The sequence below is a fragment of the Capricornis sumatraensis genome, chromosome 12 (genome assembly GCF_032405125.1).
Source record: "Capricornis sumatraensis isolate serow.1 chromosome 12, serow.2, whole genome shotgun sequence".
Lineage (NCBI taxonomy): Eukaryota > Metazoa > Chordata > Mammalia > Artiodactyla > Bovidae > Capricornis > Capricornis sumatraensis.
In genome coordinates, this window is record NC_091080.1 from 62345834 (window position 1) to 62365349 (window position 19516).

Below are 19516 nucleotides of genomic sequence, written 5' to 3' on the forward strand. Positions count from 1 at the left end.
TTCATTATAGGGGACTGGAATGCAAAAGTAGGAAGTCAAGAAACACCTGGAGTAACAGGAAATTTGGCCTTGGAGTGTGGAATGAAGCAGGGCAAAGGCTAATAGAGTTTTGCCAAGAGAACACACTGGTCATAACAAACACCCACTTTCAACAACACAAGATAAGACTCTACACATGGACATCACCAGATGGTCAACACCGAAATCAGATTGATTCTATTCTTTGCAGCCAAAGATGGAAAAGCTCTATACAGTTAACAAAAACAAGACCAGGAGCTGACTGTGGCTCAGATCATGAACTCCTTATTGCCAAATTCAGACTCAAATTGAAGAAAGTAGGGAAAACCGCTAGACCATTCAGGTATGACCTAAATCAAATCCCTTATGATTATACAGTGGAAGTGAGAAATAGATTTAAGGGCCTAGATCTGATAGAGAGAGTGCCTGATGAACTATGGAATGAGGTTCGTGACATTGTACAGGAGACAGGGATCAAGACCATCCTCATGGAAAGAAATGCAAAAAAGCAAAATGGCTGTCTGGGGAGGCCTTACAAATAGCTGTGAAAAGAAGAGAGGCGAAAAGCAGAGGAGAAAAGGAAAGATATAAGCATCTGAATGCAGAGTTCCAAAGAAGAGCAAGAGATAACAAAGCCTTCTTCAGTGATCAATGCAAAGAAATAGAGGAAAAGAACAGAATGGGAAAGACTAGAGATCTCTTCAAGAAAATTAGAGATACCAAGGGAACATTTCATGCAAGGATGGGCTCGATAAAGGACAGAAATGGTATGAACCTAACAGAAGCAGAACATATTAAGAAGAGGTGGCAATACACAGAAGAACTGTACAAAAAAGATCTTCACAACCCAGATAATCATGATGATGTGATCACTAATCTAGAGCCAGACATCTTGGAATGTGAAGTCAAGTGGGCCTTAGAAAGCATCACTATGAACAAAGCTAGTGGAGGTGATGGAATTCCAGTAGAGCTATTTCAAATCCTGAAAGATGATGCTGTGAAAGTGCTGCACTCAATATGCCAGCAAATTTGGAAAACTCAGCAGTGGCCACAGGACTGGAAAAGGTCAGTTTTCATTCCAATTTCAAAGAAAGGCAATGCCAAAGAATGCTCAAACTACCGCACAATTGCACTCATCTCGCATGCTAGTAAAGTAATGCTCAAAATTCTCCAAGCCAGGCTTCAGCAATACGTGAACCGTGAATTCCCTGATGTTCAAGCTGGTTTTAGAAAAGGCAGAGGAACCAGAGATCAAATTGCCAACATCCACTGGATCATGGAAAAAGCAAGAGAGTTCCAGAAAAACATCTATTTCTGCTTTATTGACTATGTCAAAGCCTTTGACTGTGTGGATCACAATCAACTGTGGAAAATTCTGAAAGAGATGGGAATACCAGACCACCTGACCTGCCTCTTGAGAAATCTGTATGCAGGTCAGGAAGCAACAGTTAGAACTGGACATGGAACAACAGACTGGTTCCAAATAGGAAAAGGAGTACGTCAAGGCTGTATATTGTCACCCTGCTTATTTAACTTCTATGCAGAGTACATTATGAGAAACACTGGACTGGAAGAAACACAAGCTGGAATCAAGATTTCCAGGAGAAATATCAATAACCTCAGATATGCAGATGACACTATCCTTATGGCAGAAAGTGAAGAGGAGCTAAATAGCCTCTTGATGAAAGTGAAAGAGGAGAGTGAAAAAGTTGGCTTAAAGCTCAACATTCAGAAAACAAAGATCATAGCATCCGGTCCCATCACTTCATGGGAAATAGATGGGGAAACAACAGAAACAGTGTCAGACTTTATTTTGAGGGGCTCCGAAATCACTGCAGATGGTGACTGCAGCCATGAAATTAAAAGACCCTTACTGCTTGGAAGAAAAGTTATGACCAACCTAGACAGTATATTCAAAAGCAGAGACATTACTTTGCCGACTAAGGTCTGGCTAGTCAAGGCTATGGTTTTTCCTGTGGTCATGTATGGATGTGAGAGTTGGACTGTGAAGAAGGCTGAGTGCTGAAGAATTGATGCTTTTGAACTGTGATGTTGGAAAAGACTCTTGAGAGTCCCTTGGACTGCAAGGTGATCCAACCAGTCCATTCTGAAGGAGATCAACCCTGGGTTGTCTTTGGAAGGAATGATGCTAAAGCTGAAACTCCAGTACTTTGGCCACCTTACGCGAAAAGTTGACTCATTGGAAAAGACTCTGATGCTGGGAGGGATTGGGGGCAGGAGGAGAAGGGGACGACCGAGGATGAGATGGCTGGATGGCATCACTGACTCAATGGACTTGACTCTGAGTGAACTCCGGGAGATGGTGATGGACAGGGAGGCCTGGCGTGCTGTGATTCATGAGGTCGCAAAGAGTCGGACCAGACTGAGCAACTGAACTGAACTGAACTGAACTGAAGATATATGCACAAATATACAACACAACGAATATATATGTTCATACATACAATATCAAGATAAGACATTCAAGCATTTTTCAACCAGATAACTGATAATCTAGTAAGACTGTAGAAGATTTGAATAACATTAGTGACTTGATTTCAAACAAATTTATAGAAATTATATATTTCATAAAGACTTTGTTTAGATAAGTATTATATATTTATATGTGTATAAATATATAGTGTATTTGTATCTTGCACCTAACAAATAGAATTACATATATTATTCAAGCACACTTGGATTATTTTCAAATGCTGGCAGTATCCTGGGATACAAAAGAAGTCTCACCAAATTTCAATGAATCAATTACTCAGACAAGGAGAAATAATGTCTGATCTCACTTACATATGGAATCTAAAACAAAACACAATAAAACAAAACCAAAAAATGAATTCACAGATACAGAGTGCATGGTTTGATGGTAGAGAGGTGGTCAAAAGGTACAAACTTCCAGTTATAAAATAAATAAGTCATGGGGATATAATATTCAGCTTGATGACTACAGATTAAAAATATCATGTTATATATTTGAATGTTGCTAAGGGAGTAGATCTTAAAAGTTCTCATTACAAGAAAAAAATGTAAATACATTAGGATGTTGGCTAGACTTACTGTGGTGGTCATTTCGCAACACATATGATTATTGAATCATGTTATACAGCTGAAACTAATATAATATTATATGCCAATTATATCTCTATTTAAAGAGTCAGTGAATCTGATTTATATGCCAATGACTTCTAATCACAATGCCATTAAATAAGGAATCATTGAGAAATCTGTGTGCAGGTCAAGAAGCAACAGTTAGAACTGGACATGGAACAACAGACTGATTCCAGATAGGAAAAGGAGTATGTCAAGTCTTTATCTTGTCACCCTGCTTATTTAATTTATATGCAGAGTACATCATGAGAAATGTTGGGCTGGAGGTAGCACAAGCTGGAATCAAAATTGCTCGGAGAAATATCAATAACCTCAGATATGCAGATGACACCACACTTATGGCAGAAAGTAAAGAGGAAATAAAGAGCCTCTTGATGAAAGTGAAAGAGGAGCGTGCAAAAGTTGGCTTAAAGCTCAATATTGATAAAACTAAGATCATGGCATCAGGTCCCATCACTTCATGGCAAATAGATGGGGAAACAGTGGAAATAATGATAGACTTTATTCTTTGGGGCTCCAAAATCACTGCAGATGGTGTCTGTAGCCATGAAATTTTTAACACTTATTCCTTGGAAGGAAAGTTATAACCAACCTAGACAACATACTAAAAAGCAGAGACATTACTTTGCCAACAAAGATCTATCTAGTCAAGGCTATGGTTTTTCGAGTAGTCACGTATGGATGTGAGAGTTGGACTATAAAGAAAGCTGAGTGCTGAAGAATTGATGCTTTTGAACTGTGGTGTTGGAGAAGACTCTTGAAAGTCCCTTGGATTACAAGGAGATCCAACCAGTCCATCCTAAATGAAATCAGTCTTGAATATTCATTGGGAGGACTAATGTTGAAGCTGAAACTCCAAGACTTTGGCCACTTGATGCGAAGAACTGACTCATTGGAAAAGACCCTGATGCTGGGAAAGATTGAGGGCAGGAGGAGAAGAGGACAACAGAGGATGAGATGGTTGGATGGCATCACCGAGTCAATGGATATGAGTTTGAGTAAACTCTGAGAGTTGGTAATGGACAGGGAGGCCTGGCATGCTGCAGTCCATGGGGTCGCAAAGAGTCAAATATGACTGAGAGACTGGACTGAACTGAACTGAACTGAGTAAAAAATAATAAGAAAGTTTAGATATATATTTAAATGAAAACTATATTTTTAAATTACAAATAAATTCAAGATATAATCACAGTAAATTTCTAGCCAGATAACCATAAAAGCAGGAGATTTCAAAATTTAAAATAGTCAGCCAAAATATTTAAGAATAGTCAGCCTTCAATTTATTTAGTAGCAGGAAACATTTACTTAAAATTACATTGTAGTGAGAAGTGCTATGGGCATCATAGGTGGCTTAGATGGTAAAGAATCTGCCTGCAATGATCCCTGGGTCAGGAAGATCCCCTGGAGAAGGAAATGGCAACCCATTCCAGTATTCTTGCCTGACGAATTCCATAAACAGAGAAGCATGGTGGGCTACAGTCTGTGGGGTTGCAAAGAGTCAACTGAGGGATGGACTTAACACTTCCACTTTTCACTTCAGGCAGTGCTGTACACTAAATAGTTCCAGTTCTCCTTCAGGTCACAGGATACTGTTGCCAAAACTCAGCCTCTGGTCACTGGTGCCGATTAGAAACATGGGGATAGCGTTTTGGGTAAAAGAGGAAAGAGTAGCTTTTATTGCTTTGCCAGGCAAAGGGGGCCACAGTGGCCTAATGCCCTCAAAACTGTGCCCTCCAACACTGGAGAGGGTAGGGAGGAGTTTTACAGTGTTCAAAGAGTGGGGCGTGATTGTGGACAATTCTTGGATTGGTTGGCATCAAGGTGAAGTCTAAAGTGTCATCAACCTTCTGGTTTCCACTAGTCTAGGGTCTATATTCTTGTGGTCAGCAGTTTTCATCTGGAGAGGGTCTGCTTCCTATAAAAATAACTCAGGAATGCGTGTCCGGCCTTTATCTATATCTTTCAGGGAACTGCGAGTTCAGTGATTCTGCTCTGTGGCAGAATTATAATCTAAATTGCTACTAGTTCCCCAGTCCAACAGCTATTCTTTGTTTCTACTCCTTCGCATTTCCCAGTCATTAACTACTGAGGCAGCATTTTACTTCAAAAAGCAAAGACACAGGGGTTTGTCCACAGTTTCCGATCCATGACATACTCCTGTTGCTTTAAAAGTATATGTAACCCTGTGACTTGCTTTGGGCGATGAAATGTGGATAGAAGGAATTTTTGCCACTTTCAGGCAGTAGCTTCCTGAGCTATCATGCGGGTTGTGCAGGTACTTTATTCTTAACTCGGCAATGATGCATGCTAAGTTGCTTCAGCCTTGTCTGACTTTGCAGCCCTATGGATTGCAGCCTGGCAGGCTCCTCTGTCCGTGAAATTCTCCAGGCAAGAATGCTGGAGTGGACTGTCATGGCCTTCTTCAGGGGATCTTCCCAGCTCAGGGATTGAAGCCGCATCTCTTACATCTCCTGCATCGGCAGGCAAATTTACCTTTACCTTGGTGAACTAGGTATCACTAGTTTACCACCAGCGCCACCTGGGAAGGCCTTAACAATGATAGGTACCTGAGCAAAGATGACCGTCTTCTGAGTCCCACTCTAGCTCTCTCCCTGTGTGTCCACGTGTGCAACGCCGCAGCATCCTAGAGACAGCTTGCTACCATCTCACTTTCAAGTTAGGTTTCCACATTAGACTCTGTGGAAGATGTCTGTCCTCAATGAACGAAATTAATTTAGATCTCTTTTCTTTGAATCTGTATTTGCAATCTGTTGGTCTCATCACCTACTGAGCCTGATCTTTTAAAATTTTACTGTCTGTTGTTTTCTCTGTTTCCAGGTTTTCAGTAGCACAGGAGAACTTTCAGACACTATTTTCATGAACTAATAGAAAATGCTTACAATTACCATTAAATAAAGCCTACAGTCTGAAAACAGAGGCTTTAAACTGGCTACAAAGCTGGAAATCTGTCTAGTAGTTAACCCCTGCCTGACCCCCTCATCCTGTTTGGTATTCTTTAGTTCTCAGAGTAAATATACCCCAGAGATATTTTGCATTCTCTTTGGATGAAAGGGATCATATCTTTTTATTTATTTATTTATTTAATTTTTTTCACCCAACACTTTTAATTGCATCATTTTCATTTTTTAAACTGAAGTATAGTTGGGGATCATATCTTTCAATAAAGTATTTTCTGGGGCTTTCGGGGTGGTCCAGTGGTTAAGAATCCACCCTTCTAATGCAGGTGGGCACAGGTTCAATCCCTCGTTGAGGAACTAAGATCCCACATGCCATGTGCTGTGGCCCCCCTAAAATTAGTTCATAATAAAGTATTTTCTGTTAATTGACACTTCCTTTCTGAAACTAAACAAACAAAAAATATTCCTGAAGATGAGATGTAAGAATATATTTGTAATCATGATGACAAAGTCCTTCAGTGACATGATTTTTATAACTGTTGCCTCCATGAAGGATTTGGGATGAGTGAAACAGTGAAACACAGATAACCTGGTTATGGGTATCAATTATTGCATTTTCTGAAAATTCATTATGTGCACTGCCCATGGTTAGGTTTACTTTGAGTAAACTTGCATGAGTAGGTTTACTTTGAGTAAACTTGCATGAATAGGTTTACTTTGAGTAAACTTGCAGTGACTTCTTTGAGGCTGGCTTATACTGATAATTTCTAGAATGTGATGCTATGCCAAGAGAACACTGCACTGTTTTCTGTATTGCGTTTTGCTTAGATTCCCATAATGTCCTTGCAGCTATGCCAGTAACTTGAAAGAGAACTAAAGGACTCACTATCATAGAAAGACTTCTTGCTCTGCTGTGTCAGACTTTCAAATGATTTCTGACTTTGATTTCTAACACTCCAGTACGATCACAAATTCTTGCAAAGAAGTTTTTTTTTTTTTAATAAAAGCTCTGGAAATTATCAAAGAAAAAAGAGCTCTTTTGAATTAAAGAAAGAAAACCACCACACTGACTTTTATGATGAGAGAAACATTTGAGGAAAACGAGAAATTAGATTGACACTTTCAAAAGCTCTAGACATCCAGTGCAATGGTAATATAGAGTACCAATTTTTGCCAGCAAGACTCAAGTTATACCAGATTCATTTTTCTCTTACAAAGTTAAAAAAAATGAAGAAAAATGAAAAGATGCCTATTTTTCAAGGTTTAAGTAACCTTATATGTTTTCTTTCAAAAAGAACGACTTGTTCAAAAGTGTGTGTTTTAATTTTGAAAGTTTCAGATTTTGAAATGTTTATGAACTTCAAAAAATTATTTTTACATTTTTGAATTTTTAAATACATCCAAAATCATGATGGGATCTGTTCAAACCCAACATAGGCTGTGACTCGGTTTCCTCTGAGTATTCTTAAGAGCGGTTTTAACATGTGAAGAATCCAAATGCCTAGAAATACAGTACAAAGCAGTGACAGTTCATGCTGTTTTGTCATCTGTGCAGAAATAAGCATTGAATGAATAGCCTTTGTACTGTCAGAATTGTTGTACCAGCACTGGCAACTTTGTTGATTTTGGAAACCTACTGTTTTCTCATCTGCGCCTGGTGACTTTTTAAGTTCCAGTAATATTTGCTTGTTAATGAATCAGACTTTGATCAAGGCATTCCTGGGTATTGATTTTGCATAAGTCACTAGTTATTCTTGATAAACCATTAAGAACAGAGTATGGTATTCTGCTGGGATCAGCTTAAGACCAGAAAAGACATACTGCAATTAACAGGCTGGGACTGCCTAGCTTTCAATTCCTGGCTCTGCCACTTTGTAGCTGAGTAACTTAGGGTAGGGGCTTCCCAAGTGCCTTAGCGGTAAACAATCTGCCTACTGATGCAGAAGACACAGGAGACAAGGGTTATATCCCTAGGTCAGGAAGATGCCCTGGAGGAGGACATGGCAACCCACTCCAGTATTCTTGCCTGAAAAATCGCATGGACAGAGAAGCCTGGTGGAATACAGTTCATGGCATTGACTGAGCGACTGAGCACACTACTTTGGGTAATTTGTTTGACTTCCTGTGCCTCAGTTTCCTCATTTACAAGACTAATTATAGAAAGTACTTCAAAGGGCGTTTGATGATTAAATGAGTTAATACAAGTAAAGGGCTTAGAACATGTGGCATTTAGTAAGACCCCTAACTACAATTAAGGTAAATATTTAAAGTTTCATTTTAGTGGGCATGGTAGATGTGTGAGTGAGTCATAAAAACAAAACAAATTGACCACAGAGGAAATGATATTGATCAGGAGTTAGAGCTCTGTGCTGTATCCTACTTCTGTTGTTGCTTTGAAATATCCTAGATTCTGTCTGATAAATGAATATCACAGTACTTGCCCAATGCCTTGCTTGCTTGCTAAGGAGAATCAAATGAAATAACATATACTTTCTACACGAAGTCTTCCCAAAATTTTAGCCAAAATTAATTGTTCCTTCTTGGGCACTCCTTAAGCTTTTGACTTGTATTTTTATCATGACACATAACACACTAAGTCTTAATCAATTGTTTATATGCTTCTTTCACCAACTCGATAAGGTCTTGGTGGTGGAGACACTGTCTTCCTTTTAAAAGATTATCTAGCATCGTGACTTGAACATAATAGATACCTGATAAGTGTTTATTAAAAAGGGCTCTGACAAGGATACCTTGCCAAGTCAACAGAATTATTATTATTACTATTATTGTTATAGTAACTACCACTATATGTAATCTTACAGGGTATAATTACAGGGGTTGTTGGTGTGAATTCTAGTGGTAGAGTTGGGGTGGGGTCTGAATGGAGCAACCCATACAGAGATTCATTTACATAAATTCTGGCTTCATATATTTTTGTTTTCTCTCTGTGTTATTCCCTTACTCTAAAATCCAGACATTAATGCAGCAAGCATTTTTCTAGCCTTTAATTAGGTCAGACAAGAAATAATTATCATGGAGTCTGCAAAAAGCCTTCTAATCCTCCCATGCTGTTACCATATGACAAATGAGGCTTATAGAAGTAACCGATTAGGGTCTTGTCTAAATTTCAGCTAGAACTTGGGGATTTATTTATTTATTCATCTATTCTTTAAAAAGACACTTCAATGTGTTTTTGCTAAGTGCTAGACTTGCTAGGCACTGGACAAGGGTAGTGGGGACCCATATTATTCAGAACTATTATTCAGGAATCTCAATTAAGAGGAAAAAAAAAATCAAAGACTGTGGTCTTTCTAAATGAACTTGAAAATGGAGCTGGGGATCTTTAATCTTCAGGTGATTTTCTCAGGTGGCACAGTAGTAAAAGAATCCATCTGCTAATGCAGGAGATGCAAGAGACACGGGTTTGATCCCTGGGTTGGGAAGATCCCCTGGAGGAGAGCATGGGAACCCACTCCAGTATTCTAGCCTGGAAAATTCCATGGACAGAGAAACCTGGCAGGCTACAGTCCATGGGGTCACAAAGAATTGGACATGATTGAATATACAACCCTTGGTAACGTATCAGGTGATTTTCTCTCCTTATGGTATTTGGATTTATCAACGTGAATGAATGTAGCGGTCATATTAGGGTATATCCATTGCACTGATGGAAAATCTGCATTTAAAACATAAGGGGCTTACTCTTAGTAGAATTTCACTCTAAGACAAAGGCACAAAGAGAACGGTGGCTGGGCTACTAGAAACTGTGCCAAGAATTGTTGTCATTTTCAAGACTGCATTGGGCAAGTAATCTAACTTTGTTATCCTATCTGTGAAACTAGGATAATGGACTGTTCCTAGTTTAACATGGAGAATCAGATTTACAGACTCAGGAACTACGCTGTCTTTGCAATTTTGTGGATGAATCAATTTAATGTCCATAGATACTATTACAGGTATATGTGAAAAATACAGATCAAAATAAGTTATTTTCTCTCTTGAATTTCACTAGAGTGACCCAGTGACCACAGTTCTGGAGTGTAAGGAATGGGGAGCACTGGTTCTTTATCTGATTTTGAATGTGAGATAGATGGATAATTCTCATCAATTTATGATGTTTCAAATGTATCCTTAAAGTATAAAGTTTTTAATGAAATATGCACCTTTATTTTCCATATCTTGTTTGTAAATCTCTGCAATCACCCCATGTATTTCATTTAAAACAAAAATATTTTAAAATTGAGAAGCTAGGCATGCAATTTCTTTCAACACACACAGCTTACAAATTTGCATCAAAATAAAAAAAATCAAGACTGCTTAATTGAAACCTTGACACCATCAGCCTCTTTAATTACGAGTTAAAGAGACAGGCATCCTGGAGATAAGCAACTTAAAATCAGTGTGCATTTTGAGTGTTTCTGGGTGTGTACATATGTAATTCCCAGAAAGGGAAAAAAAAGAGGTGATTTATAGTAAAGAAAGAGAAGATTTAAAATTTCTCTAGACCTGAATTTCTTCACAATTAAAACACAGTTAGGAAGAGGGCAAATTTTTCTTTTTGGAAGAAGAAATGCAGTATAGAAACTTAGGATGGGAACGTTTCATCTCTCCGAGGTCTAAATTTCAAGGAATGCTCTCTTTGGAAACAACAAAGATTTTTAACAATACTAATTGCTACTTAGAAAACAGTTCTCAGGATTGACTACTGGTTGCTTGGATATATTCTATACACCTTACTAAGTATATGGGGGAGGAGCGAGATTTTTTTCTCTGCTTCTCCAGGGTATATAAATTTTGCAGAAAAATGACTCCTTTTCTTTAGGTCTTAATTCTCACTGCCGTCGCTCTTCTGCGCCTATTCCCAATTTCTTTTGCTACTGTGGAACCCAGCAGCTCTTTGTTCTCATTGTATCTGTTGTCTCCCTTTCTTTGTGTTGCAAGGATACTGCTCTCTGCATCTGCCACTGAGCATGCGGAAAATCCTTCCATAGATTCTTTACTTTAGGACTTTCAGTAGAATTACTCCACTTCTCCAGGTTTTAGTAATAACCAGAATATCTAGACGCTAGACTGAAACTTGGAAAGGTGATGGGTGATACAGGTGGTTCCGGTGGTCTAGCAAGCTGGGACGCTTGGTAGGAAGACTCAGGGAACCAATTACACATATTTATCTGATTTACGGAATATCTCACCAAGCAAGTGAAACGGAGATCACGCTCCCTACACACACAAGTTGGGGATATAAATGGGCAACTGACAAGACACAAGTGTTTCTGAGCAGGAAGGCACAGAGCTGTGTCTGTCATAAAACCAACAGAAACAATATGGGAGCAGTTCCAGAGGGATGTGGTACATGGTCACACAGACTGGTATGGAAAAGTCCCAGAGCTTTACTAGATAGTGTATCATCTGAGGATGAGAGCCAGTTGTGCGGAAGTGTCTTATAATAAAGCCCTCAGACTTTTCTCCGTGTTAAACACCCGTAAATGCTACGTCAATATTAATGGAATGAAACTTGACTCAATTCTTCTGCTTAAGGACCCTCCCCCAACCCCGTTTAAAAGCAGATCTATCAATAATTTCCGGAAGATGGAAGAAAAGGCAGTTCGCAGGGGTACCTGGCTCAGAGTTCCTAGGTTTTCTGCTTTTCTTCCCCACCCCACCCCCACCCCCACCCCAGCAAGTCTGACCTAAGAGCTTGTAAATTATTTAACAGATGGAACATCATTCAATTTTACTCATGTTTCTCCCACAATGATTTTTTGTCTGTTTTGTTCACTTGAATGCTTGGCCAACTCTTAGAACGGTATCTGGCACAGAGTTAGGAGCTCAAAGATCTTTTGTTTAATGAATGTATGAACATATACATGGTATAAAAATGCTCTTTTTCGTGTTAAACACTGGTGGTAGCAGAACAGTTCAAATCGGACGACTTTAGAATAAGCTGAACACTTGGCTCTTTACCAACTGGTCACTCTCCCCCTCTTAGTGAGAGGGCGATTTTCTTTCTCCTGGACTCTTCGCTCTCTCGCCACTCTGTTTTTGCATTACCAATTAGGGGCTTAACAGCATCATCTCAAAGCCTTTCCGCTCCACGTTTTTACTTTTTGGTACTCAACGTTCCCTGGCCTTTTGGATTTCTATTGGTTTGACCAGCTAGTGGCTAGTAGATGCTGTCGTTCAGCACAAGCGCTCTGGCAGAAGAGCAAACCTGCGGGCATTCGCTGCATCCCGCCAAGGCAGGCACCTGCAGCGCCTGCTTTTTTGGAACATCGCCCCTGGCTCTCAAGTCGGCGCAGCTCGCTCCCCGGCCGCGGCTAGAGGAAGTGCCGGTGGCGGGAAAGTGCTGGCCGGGTCCAATCAGGCACCTTGGGGTTGGGTAGCGTGGGCGGGGGCGGTGGCCCAAGGACCCCGGCCCGCGCCCCGCCCCTCGCGAGCGCCGCGGGCCCCCACCTCAAAGGCTCGTCCTACACCCCGGCCCCGCCCACCCGGCGCCCGCGCCCCGCCCCGCCCGGGGGCCGCGGCTAAAACCCGGAGCCTCCACGGCGCCCAGGGGACTGGAGGGACGCTCTGAGCATGTGCAGAGCGGCTCGGCGGCGGCTGCTTCGGCGGGAGGCTGGGCCCGGGTGCTGATGCGAATCGCCCGCTCGGCCTCCGCCTAGCGTGGTCGGCCGTCCGGGCCGGGGCGGTAGGGAAGGAGCCGTAGTTTCTCCCTGCGGCGCGAGGAGCCGGCGCTTCGGCACAGCCCCACCCCCTCCCCGGGTGTCCGAGGCGCCCTCTGGGCCCACGATGATGGCGGAGCAGGTGAAATGCGCTTCGGCGGGGGGCGGCTCCGGAGCGGGCTCCGGGCAGGTGGTGAACACCGAGCTGGAGGTGAAGAAGCTGAAGGAGCTGGTGCGCATGCTGGAGAAGCAGAACGAGCAGCTGCGTAGCCAGACGGCCACCGCGTCCGCCGCCCCGCACCTGCTGCTCCTGTCGCCGCCGCCGCCGCCCGCCGCGCCACCGCCCGCCGGGGCCTGTAGCCCCTTGGCCCCGCGGAGCCCTCCGGCCGCCGCCACGGCCTCGGGGGGCCTGGGGCTGGGGCTGGCCTTGGCTGCGGGGGGCGGCGGCGGCAGCGGCGGCTCCAGCTCCGCTTTCCCGGGGACCTACTGCCTGCCCAGCCCGGCGCCCTCCCTGCTCTGCAGCCTGGCGCAGCCCCCCGAGGCGCCCTTCGTCTACTTCAAGCCTGCGGCGGGCTTTTTCGGCGCGGGCGGCGGCGGCGGCGGCCCGGAGCCCGGGGGCGCGGGGACACCGCCGGGGGCCGCCGCCGCGCCCTCCTCGCCGCCCCCCACGCTGCTGGACGAGGTGGAGCCGCTGGACCTGGAGAGCTTGGCCGCTTGGCGGGACGAGGACGACTACACCTGGTATTGCCGAGCTTCGCTGCGACCCCCGGGGAGGGCGAGGGCTGGGCGGGAGAAGGGGGACCACAGCCATCGTCCGTAGACGGGGTGACCTGGCTGATGCTGAGCTGGGCGATAAGCAGAGGCTGTTGACCAGGGTGGAAACCTATTTTCTCATCGCTCAGGCTGATCCATCACCAGGCTGACCCGTTGTCTGGGGATGAGCTGGTCCTTTTCATCTCCTTGTTTTGTCTTCTTTGCTGATGATTGGGTACGAAGCTCCTCGTTAGCGTTAACTGCAAAATCCACGCTGTCTTTTTGTCACTCAGTCCTGCTTTTTTTTTTTTTTTTGTCAATCTTTTGGGGGATGGGTAGGGGTTGGCCTCTATCTCCGCTGATACTGTTCTGTCCTCCCAAACCAAGGCTGGGCAGCATTGGCGTGCTGTCCCTACCTCCTTGGTGCCCTAAGCCACCTAGTGATGGTTCTCTCTTGAAGAGGTTCGTTCTATCTGTTGGTTGTCTTCATTCGCTGCATCGTTTGATAGCTTCTCATTTCAGAGACTGACTTGCTTTTCGCAGTGTGCTGAACTCGCTTTCCTATCAGTAATGGTGTCTTTTTTTTAAAAAAATCTTTTCGGGGAATGGTGTGAGCAGCTTGAAGGCACTGTTACCTAGGACCCGAGGAACTTGCTTAAATACAAAAAATGGTGATTGAAGAAAAGTGAGCTTAGAGAAGCTGCTTTTATTTAATTTTTTTAAGGAACTTTAAGTTATCAGAAAACTTGAGGCTGGCAGCCCTTATTCAGTTGAAATCTGTTAGCTCTATTTTCACAGTTGAGTGAGTACCTGGGGGCGGTAGTGGTTATAGTTCTGATTTCTTTATTTTTAATGGTGCTTGCTCATGGAGTAGTCACTTCATGCCTTTTGGTTGGTTCATGTTGTCCTCGGTCACTAGAGGCAGTGTGATGTGGTCAGATGAGTAGACCCTTCAGATCAGGTGGGACTTAGGTTCAGGCCTGGTAAGTGAACGGCATTCACCTCTACTTAGCAGTGGCATGAAGAACAGTTGTAGTCCTTTTCTCTTTAATCTCAGGTCCTCTTCCTGTCTTCACGTTGGGTTTTCCTCACTTTCTTTGTGTTTCTGTTCCATGATTGCTCAGGAGGGAATGAAAGATGGAGACCTTTTTGGTTCCTTTTTTTTTTTTCCACATTCTTAAGGTGAGAACTGTGACTGTAAGGTTCACCAATTGACGTGATTCTGAGAGTCAAAATACTTGGAACTCTTTCTATAAATAGGGCTAGTCATCCTCCTTCTGAGTACGTTCAGGCAGCTGGGCTGGAGGCGCAGGGTGTAAATATTGAAGCCACTCACTGCTTTCTGGAACTTAAACAGTTTCATTTTTGTAAAGTCCAGGCTGTATTGTAACCTCAAATTCAGCCTGAATATGGCACCAGAAAATGCCCTCATGGTGGTTCTTACCTAGTAACTGTAAGCCCTTTCGCCATTTTCAAATTATTTTAGATTGATTTAGGTCCCCACTTGGCCTTTTCTGGAGATGTGTACTTAAATAATAGAAGGAAACTTACTGTGTTTTGGATGGGGATCGATGCTGTGCTTTAAAACTATTAGCATTTTAAAACTTATTGTGATACACTTACTATTTTACAAATGTATTAGATTTACTAGCACACACGTTGTGAATATAATTGTAATATTTTCTTTTATTAAATGGATTTCAACTATATTTTGTTATCCTTCAACTGTTGCTAGTATTTTGATACCTAGGGTTTCTTTTTGTAGTTAAATTTTTGTCAAAACAGCATTAAAGTAACTTAAAAAACCACCTACTTAGTGAGATTAGCCAATTAGCACTTCAGATGATTTGAAGCAAATCTAACCAGGTTTGAGTTGTAGCAGGATTTACTAATTTCCCACATCAAATATATAGGTGAATGAATAAATCAGTGCCTTGATGCTTTACAGATGTTTCTACAGACAAATGGCACACTGTTTAGAGTTATCTTCCTCAGAACAAACCAAGGTTAGAATCCCAAGTGGAAAAACAGGGAGAGGTTTTTAATCTTAGTGGGATGCACTTAAATTTTTTTTTAAGTCGCCTGATTCATAGAAAACTTCCTATCATAGCACTTTTATATGTTGAGATTTTTGTATTGCAGTACTTGGTTTATTGCTGAACAAGCAGTCAACAGGATTTACTTTTCAAAACTAAGCCCACTTGTTGATGCTTGAAGAGTTCTCTGATGTTCTTCATCCCTATAAACCTCATGTCCCACCCTGGTGATGTCATTTGGCTTCCCTGATATGTTTGCAGGAGAGCAGCTTTACTTCCCACCCCTATTTATTAAGAAACAATTGAAGCTGACAAAATATGTACTTGATTATTTTAAAAATATTTAAAATTTTTACATATTCCTGGCAAAAGACAAAACACAGAAGTGAATATAAAGTCACAAAGGTCTTCCATTTTGTCCTTAATTTACTGCTGTGACTCAGTTAACCCTGTTACCTTCAAGATAATTATAGAAATTAACATGCAAATTTTTTTTACACATCAGTACTTTTACACTTAGCTTTCATTGGATGTATCTTGCCAATTTGTCCCCCTGTGCAAACAGTTGGATCATTTTTTTCCCCAGACTTTAAACTTTTTGTTTTATGTTGGATTATAGCTGATTAACATTTTGTGGTAGTTTCAGGTATACAAGTGAAGGGGCTCTGCCATACATATACATGGATTGTTTCTCCCCCAAACCCACTTCCCATCCAGGCTGACACATAACATTGAGTAGATTTCTGTGTCTTACACAACAGGTCCTTGTTGGTTATCCGTTTTGAATATAGCAGTGTGTACATGACCTTCCCAAACTCCCTAGCTATCCCTTTGTCCTGGCAAGCATAAGTTGGTTTTCAAAGTCTATAAGTCTCTTCCTGTTTTGTAAGTTCATTTGTATCTTTTCTTTTTAGATTCGTTATTAAAGTAACACTGTTAAGGAATAAGTTACTGTTAACTTTTATTACCTACAAATTTTCATGCATTTTTATCATGACTTTCTCCTAATGGGTTAAACAAATTGCTTATTTAGAATAGTACTTCCTGCTTAAATGTCATAGAGAAGGATAGTTCCGGAAAGAATGTTCACAAATGTAGGTTAATCATTGAACATTATAGAATTTCTTTTATGTAAGTCTACTTCTTCAAATAAAATCTTAGAATATAACTGTTCATCTTCTATTACAACCTAGGCAAAATTTGGCTTAAGAGTTATGCGTAGAAAACAGTGAATAACAGAATAATATTTGCTTGGTGATAGTTTATTAATCAGTCAGATCTCATAGGCCTTTTTTTCCAAACAAGTTGTTCAACCTAAAAGCATCTTCTGATTAAAAAAAAACAATTGGATGTAAGAACGATGTGTTCTGCTTTTTGTTTTGAAGAAAAGCTTTGAAACAAAACAATTGTCTTATTTCTTCAAATTGTTATCTTAGTTGAATTTTAAAGTGTTTAACTTTGCCTCAGTATAGTCTGGTTATTTTAGCACAGTTCTGCTAGAATTAAATTTGTGAAAATTAAGTTGATGGTGGTTTCAGAATCTTCTTAAGTCCAGTTATTATAATCCTGTAGTGAACTTTACATCCTGCTCTACTGTTGACGCCATCATATTACGAACTTGACAGCCTTAGCTCTCCAGGAGACCACAGACTGGAAAGGACAGCAGAGAAACTGATCAGCAGCAGCAAATTAAAAGCTCGGAAGGACTAAAGTCCCAGTTCACACATGGATGATTTGCTGGTCTGTACAAAAGAATGTTTTAAAGGGCTCTGCCCAGTGTCACCAGGCTAAAAAGGACCAGGGTCCTTCTTAGGACCAGGTGAGGGAATCAGACCGGTATGGAGTGGTGATGGGAACAGTGCATACTAGACCTTTCTCTGACCTATTTCAGTGTTAAGGGACTGAAGCGCCAAGGAAAAATAACTTATGTGAACTTCCTCAGTTATTTACTGAAAGAATTGACTAAAAATCAGATTATGTGGATTCAAAAGCCTTTACACCACTGATTATTTTTTTTCCTCCAGGCATGGTTGTGACCCATTAGTAGGCTGTGAAGTCCATTTCATGGACTGACCTGTATTACTTTTTAATGAAGTGCAATAGACTATAAAATTAGGATCAAAGTGTCTGTATCTTATAATGCAAACATGGCTTGATTAAACTTATTTCAGTTTTATGTGTATGTGTCCTGCGTTGAAATAGTACGTGTACTTGTGCTTTATGGCTAAAGTTAGATTTTTCTAACTCCTATTTGTTCTGTTTTAAAGCAAAATGGATTTGGAAAAACAAGTAGAGGAGCACAATTCCCTTGAGGATAGTGTAGTGCTGGGGCATCTCAGGGCCTGCACACCTCAACCAGAAGACGAGCATATTCAGACAATGCCAAGATTAAAACATGCCAGCTGATATAAAATATAACCATATAAGGAAGCATTTATTTTAGTGGAGTGGCAATTAGCAGAGTATTGGGGTTTATGTAAAAGGGATGTGGCAGGGATTTTAACTTGCTCAGTTGGGAAGGACAGAAAAGTTCTTAATGATACAAGGGTAAAATGGTGGTATATACAAATTACGGAAAGCTTAGTGAATGAGATATTCGTCCTCCTCGTATAACATCAAGACCCTGGACAGCTGGCTAAAATCATTGCCAGTTTTGCATCAAAGCTGTTGAACACCTTGTGCTATACATATGGCACAGCTAAATTAGACCACCTAAACTGGTTTTTTTTTTTTTCTTCATAATTGATTTTCAGCGAAAAGACCAGAGGATACTTCACTTTCTGACAATGTTAATTGAAAATATGCAGTGTTTTCTCAGAGCAAGGGGAGTTGACTGAAGTCTGTGCTGATGTGCCTTCTCAAATGAATAACTTTGAAAACCCTGCAGGGAGAGGTTGAAATAGAGTTTAGATCTAAATGTAAATGAGAGGGAGTATCTGCTTTCGGACCCTTCAATAACTAAAATTTAGACTTGATGTAGCCTTTTAAATAGTTTAGTGCGGGTAGATTTCTGACAAGCTTAACCCTAGCATGTGCTAGTGAATCTAAGCTGACTAAAGATTGATTGCTTGTGCTAATCAGCTACCGTGTTTTACCTTTCCTTAATATAAAACTTATAGCGATTGAAGCCTCTTAAAATGGCTTGTCTGAAAATTGACACATTTTCCTCTTCCATGACAGGTCTGTGATACGCATATAATTGTTTTGCGGTAACATTTATTTTTGATTATCTGTAAAAAGGTTGTTTTTAGAACCAAACGTTGAGATTAGCCAAGACAATTTTTCTAGACATTCTGAAATACATTTGAAGCATTAAGGGTTATTATGGTAGGCTTTGAATATTAACTTTTGGAAGGTTTGAAGAGAGGGGAAGGAAAATTAGAGTGTGACATTTTAAATGATAGCTTTTCTAATATTTGTAGGATCCTCAAGTTTTAGACTAAGGCTTTTTAGATATTCTTGCCAGATTCTAATATACCATCAATGAAACAGTAGAACGTGAAAGAGCAATTGGTAGGAGGTATGTTGTATTAACAGTGGCAAATTAGGATATTGTAAATATTGCTGAGATAGCCATTTATGAGAAACACAGGTTTTACCTTGCTTATGTAATTTTGGAGACATACTCAGGGAGTTTGTAACCACATGGTCTTCATAACTAATTGCCCTTTACTTCCTTTTAAATCCAATTCTAGGCCTAGCCAGAGAAAGAGTAGGCTCAAAACTATCCTGGGAACTTTGTTTTAAAGGCTGACTTAAAAATGATCCTTTGTCTTCATGCCATATATTTTCATAGTGCTTCTAAAGTTCTGTCAAAGTAATACAATAAATAGGATGTAAATAATACAAAAAACTCGTCTGTACAGAGACCTGTTGCAGAAAGCAACAGTCTTCAACTGTCTCGTACCCGAGTCTTCCATATAGATACTGCTGTATGCTCCTTTAGCAGTTTCTTCATTCTTTATTTCTAAAGTCTTTATACTACATGATCTTCAAAAGCTACAGA

The 19516-nt window shown here is 41.0% G+C and overlaps 2 protein-coding genes across 4 annotated transcripts in view; both read left to right on the forward strand.

Moving 5' to 3' along the window:
• Window positions 1-12633, forward strand: part of SCEL (sciellin) — a 140093-nt gene extending 127460 nt beyond the window's left edge. Inside the window, exon 33 of the mRNA XM_068984367.1 lies at window positions 12220-12633. Coding sequence (XP_068840468.1) covers window positions 12220-12633 — 414 coding nt within the window. The remainder of the gene's footprint in view (window positions 1-12219) is intronic.
• A 215-nt stretch (window positions 12634-12848) lies between these two features.
• SLAIN1 (SLAIN motif family member 1) overlaps window positions 12849-19516 on the forward strand; it is a 51010-nt gene continuing 44342 nt past the window's right edge. For 2 of the 3 annotated variants that reach the window (XM_068984619.1, XM_068984620.1), the window contains exon 1: window positions 12849-13462. In XM_068984619.1, the coding sequence (XP_068840720.1) occupies window positions 12849-13462 (614 nt within the window). The remainder of the gene's footprint in view (window positions 13463-19516) is intronic. The other variant, XM_068984621.1, reaches the window with a different exon arrangement.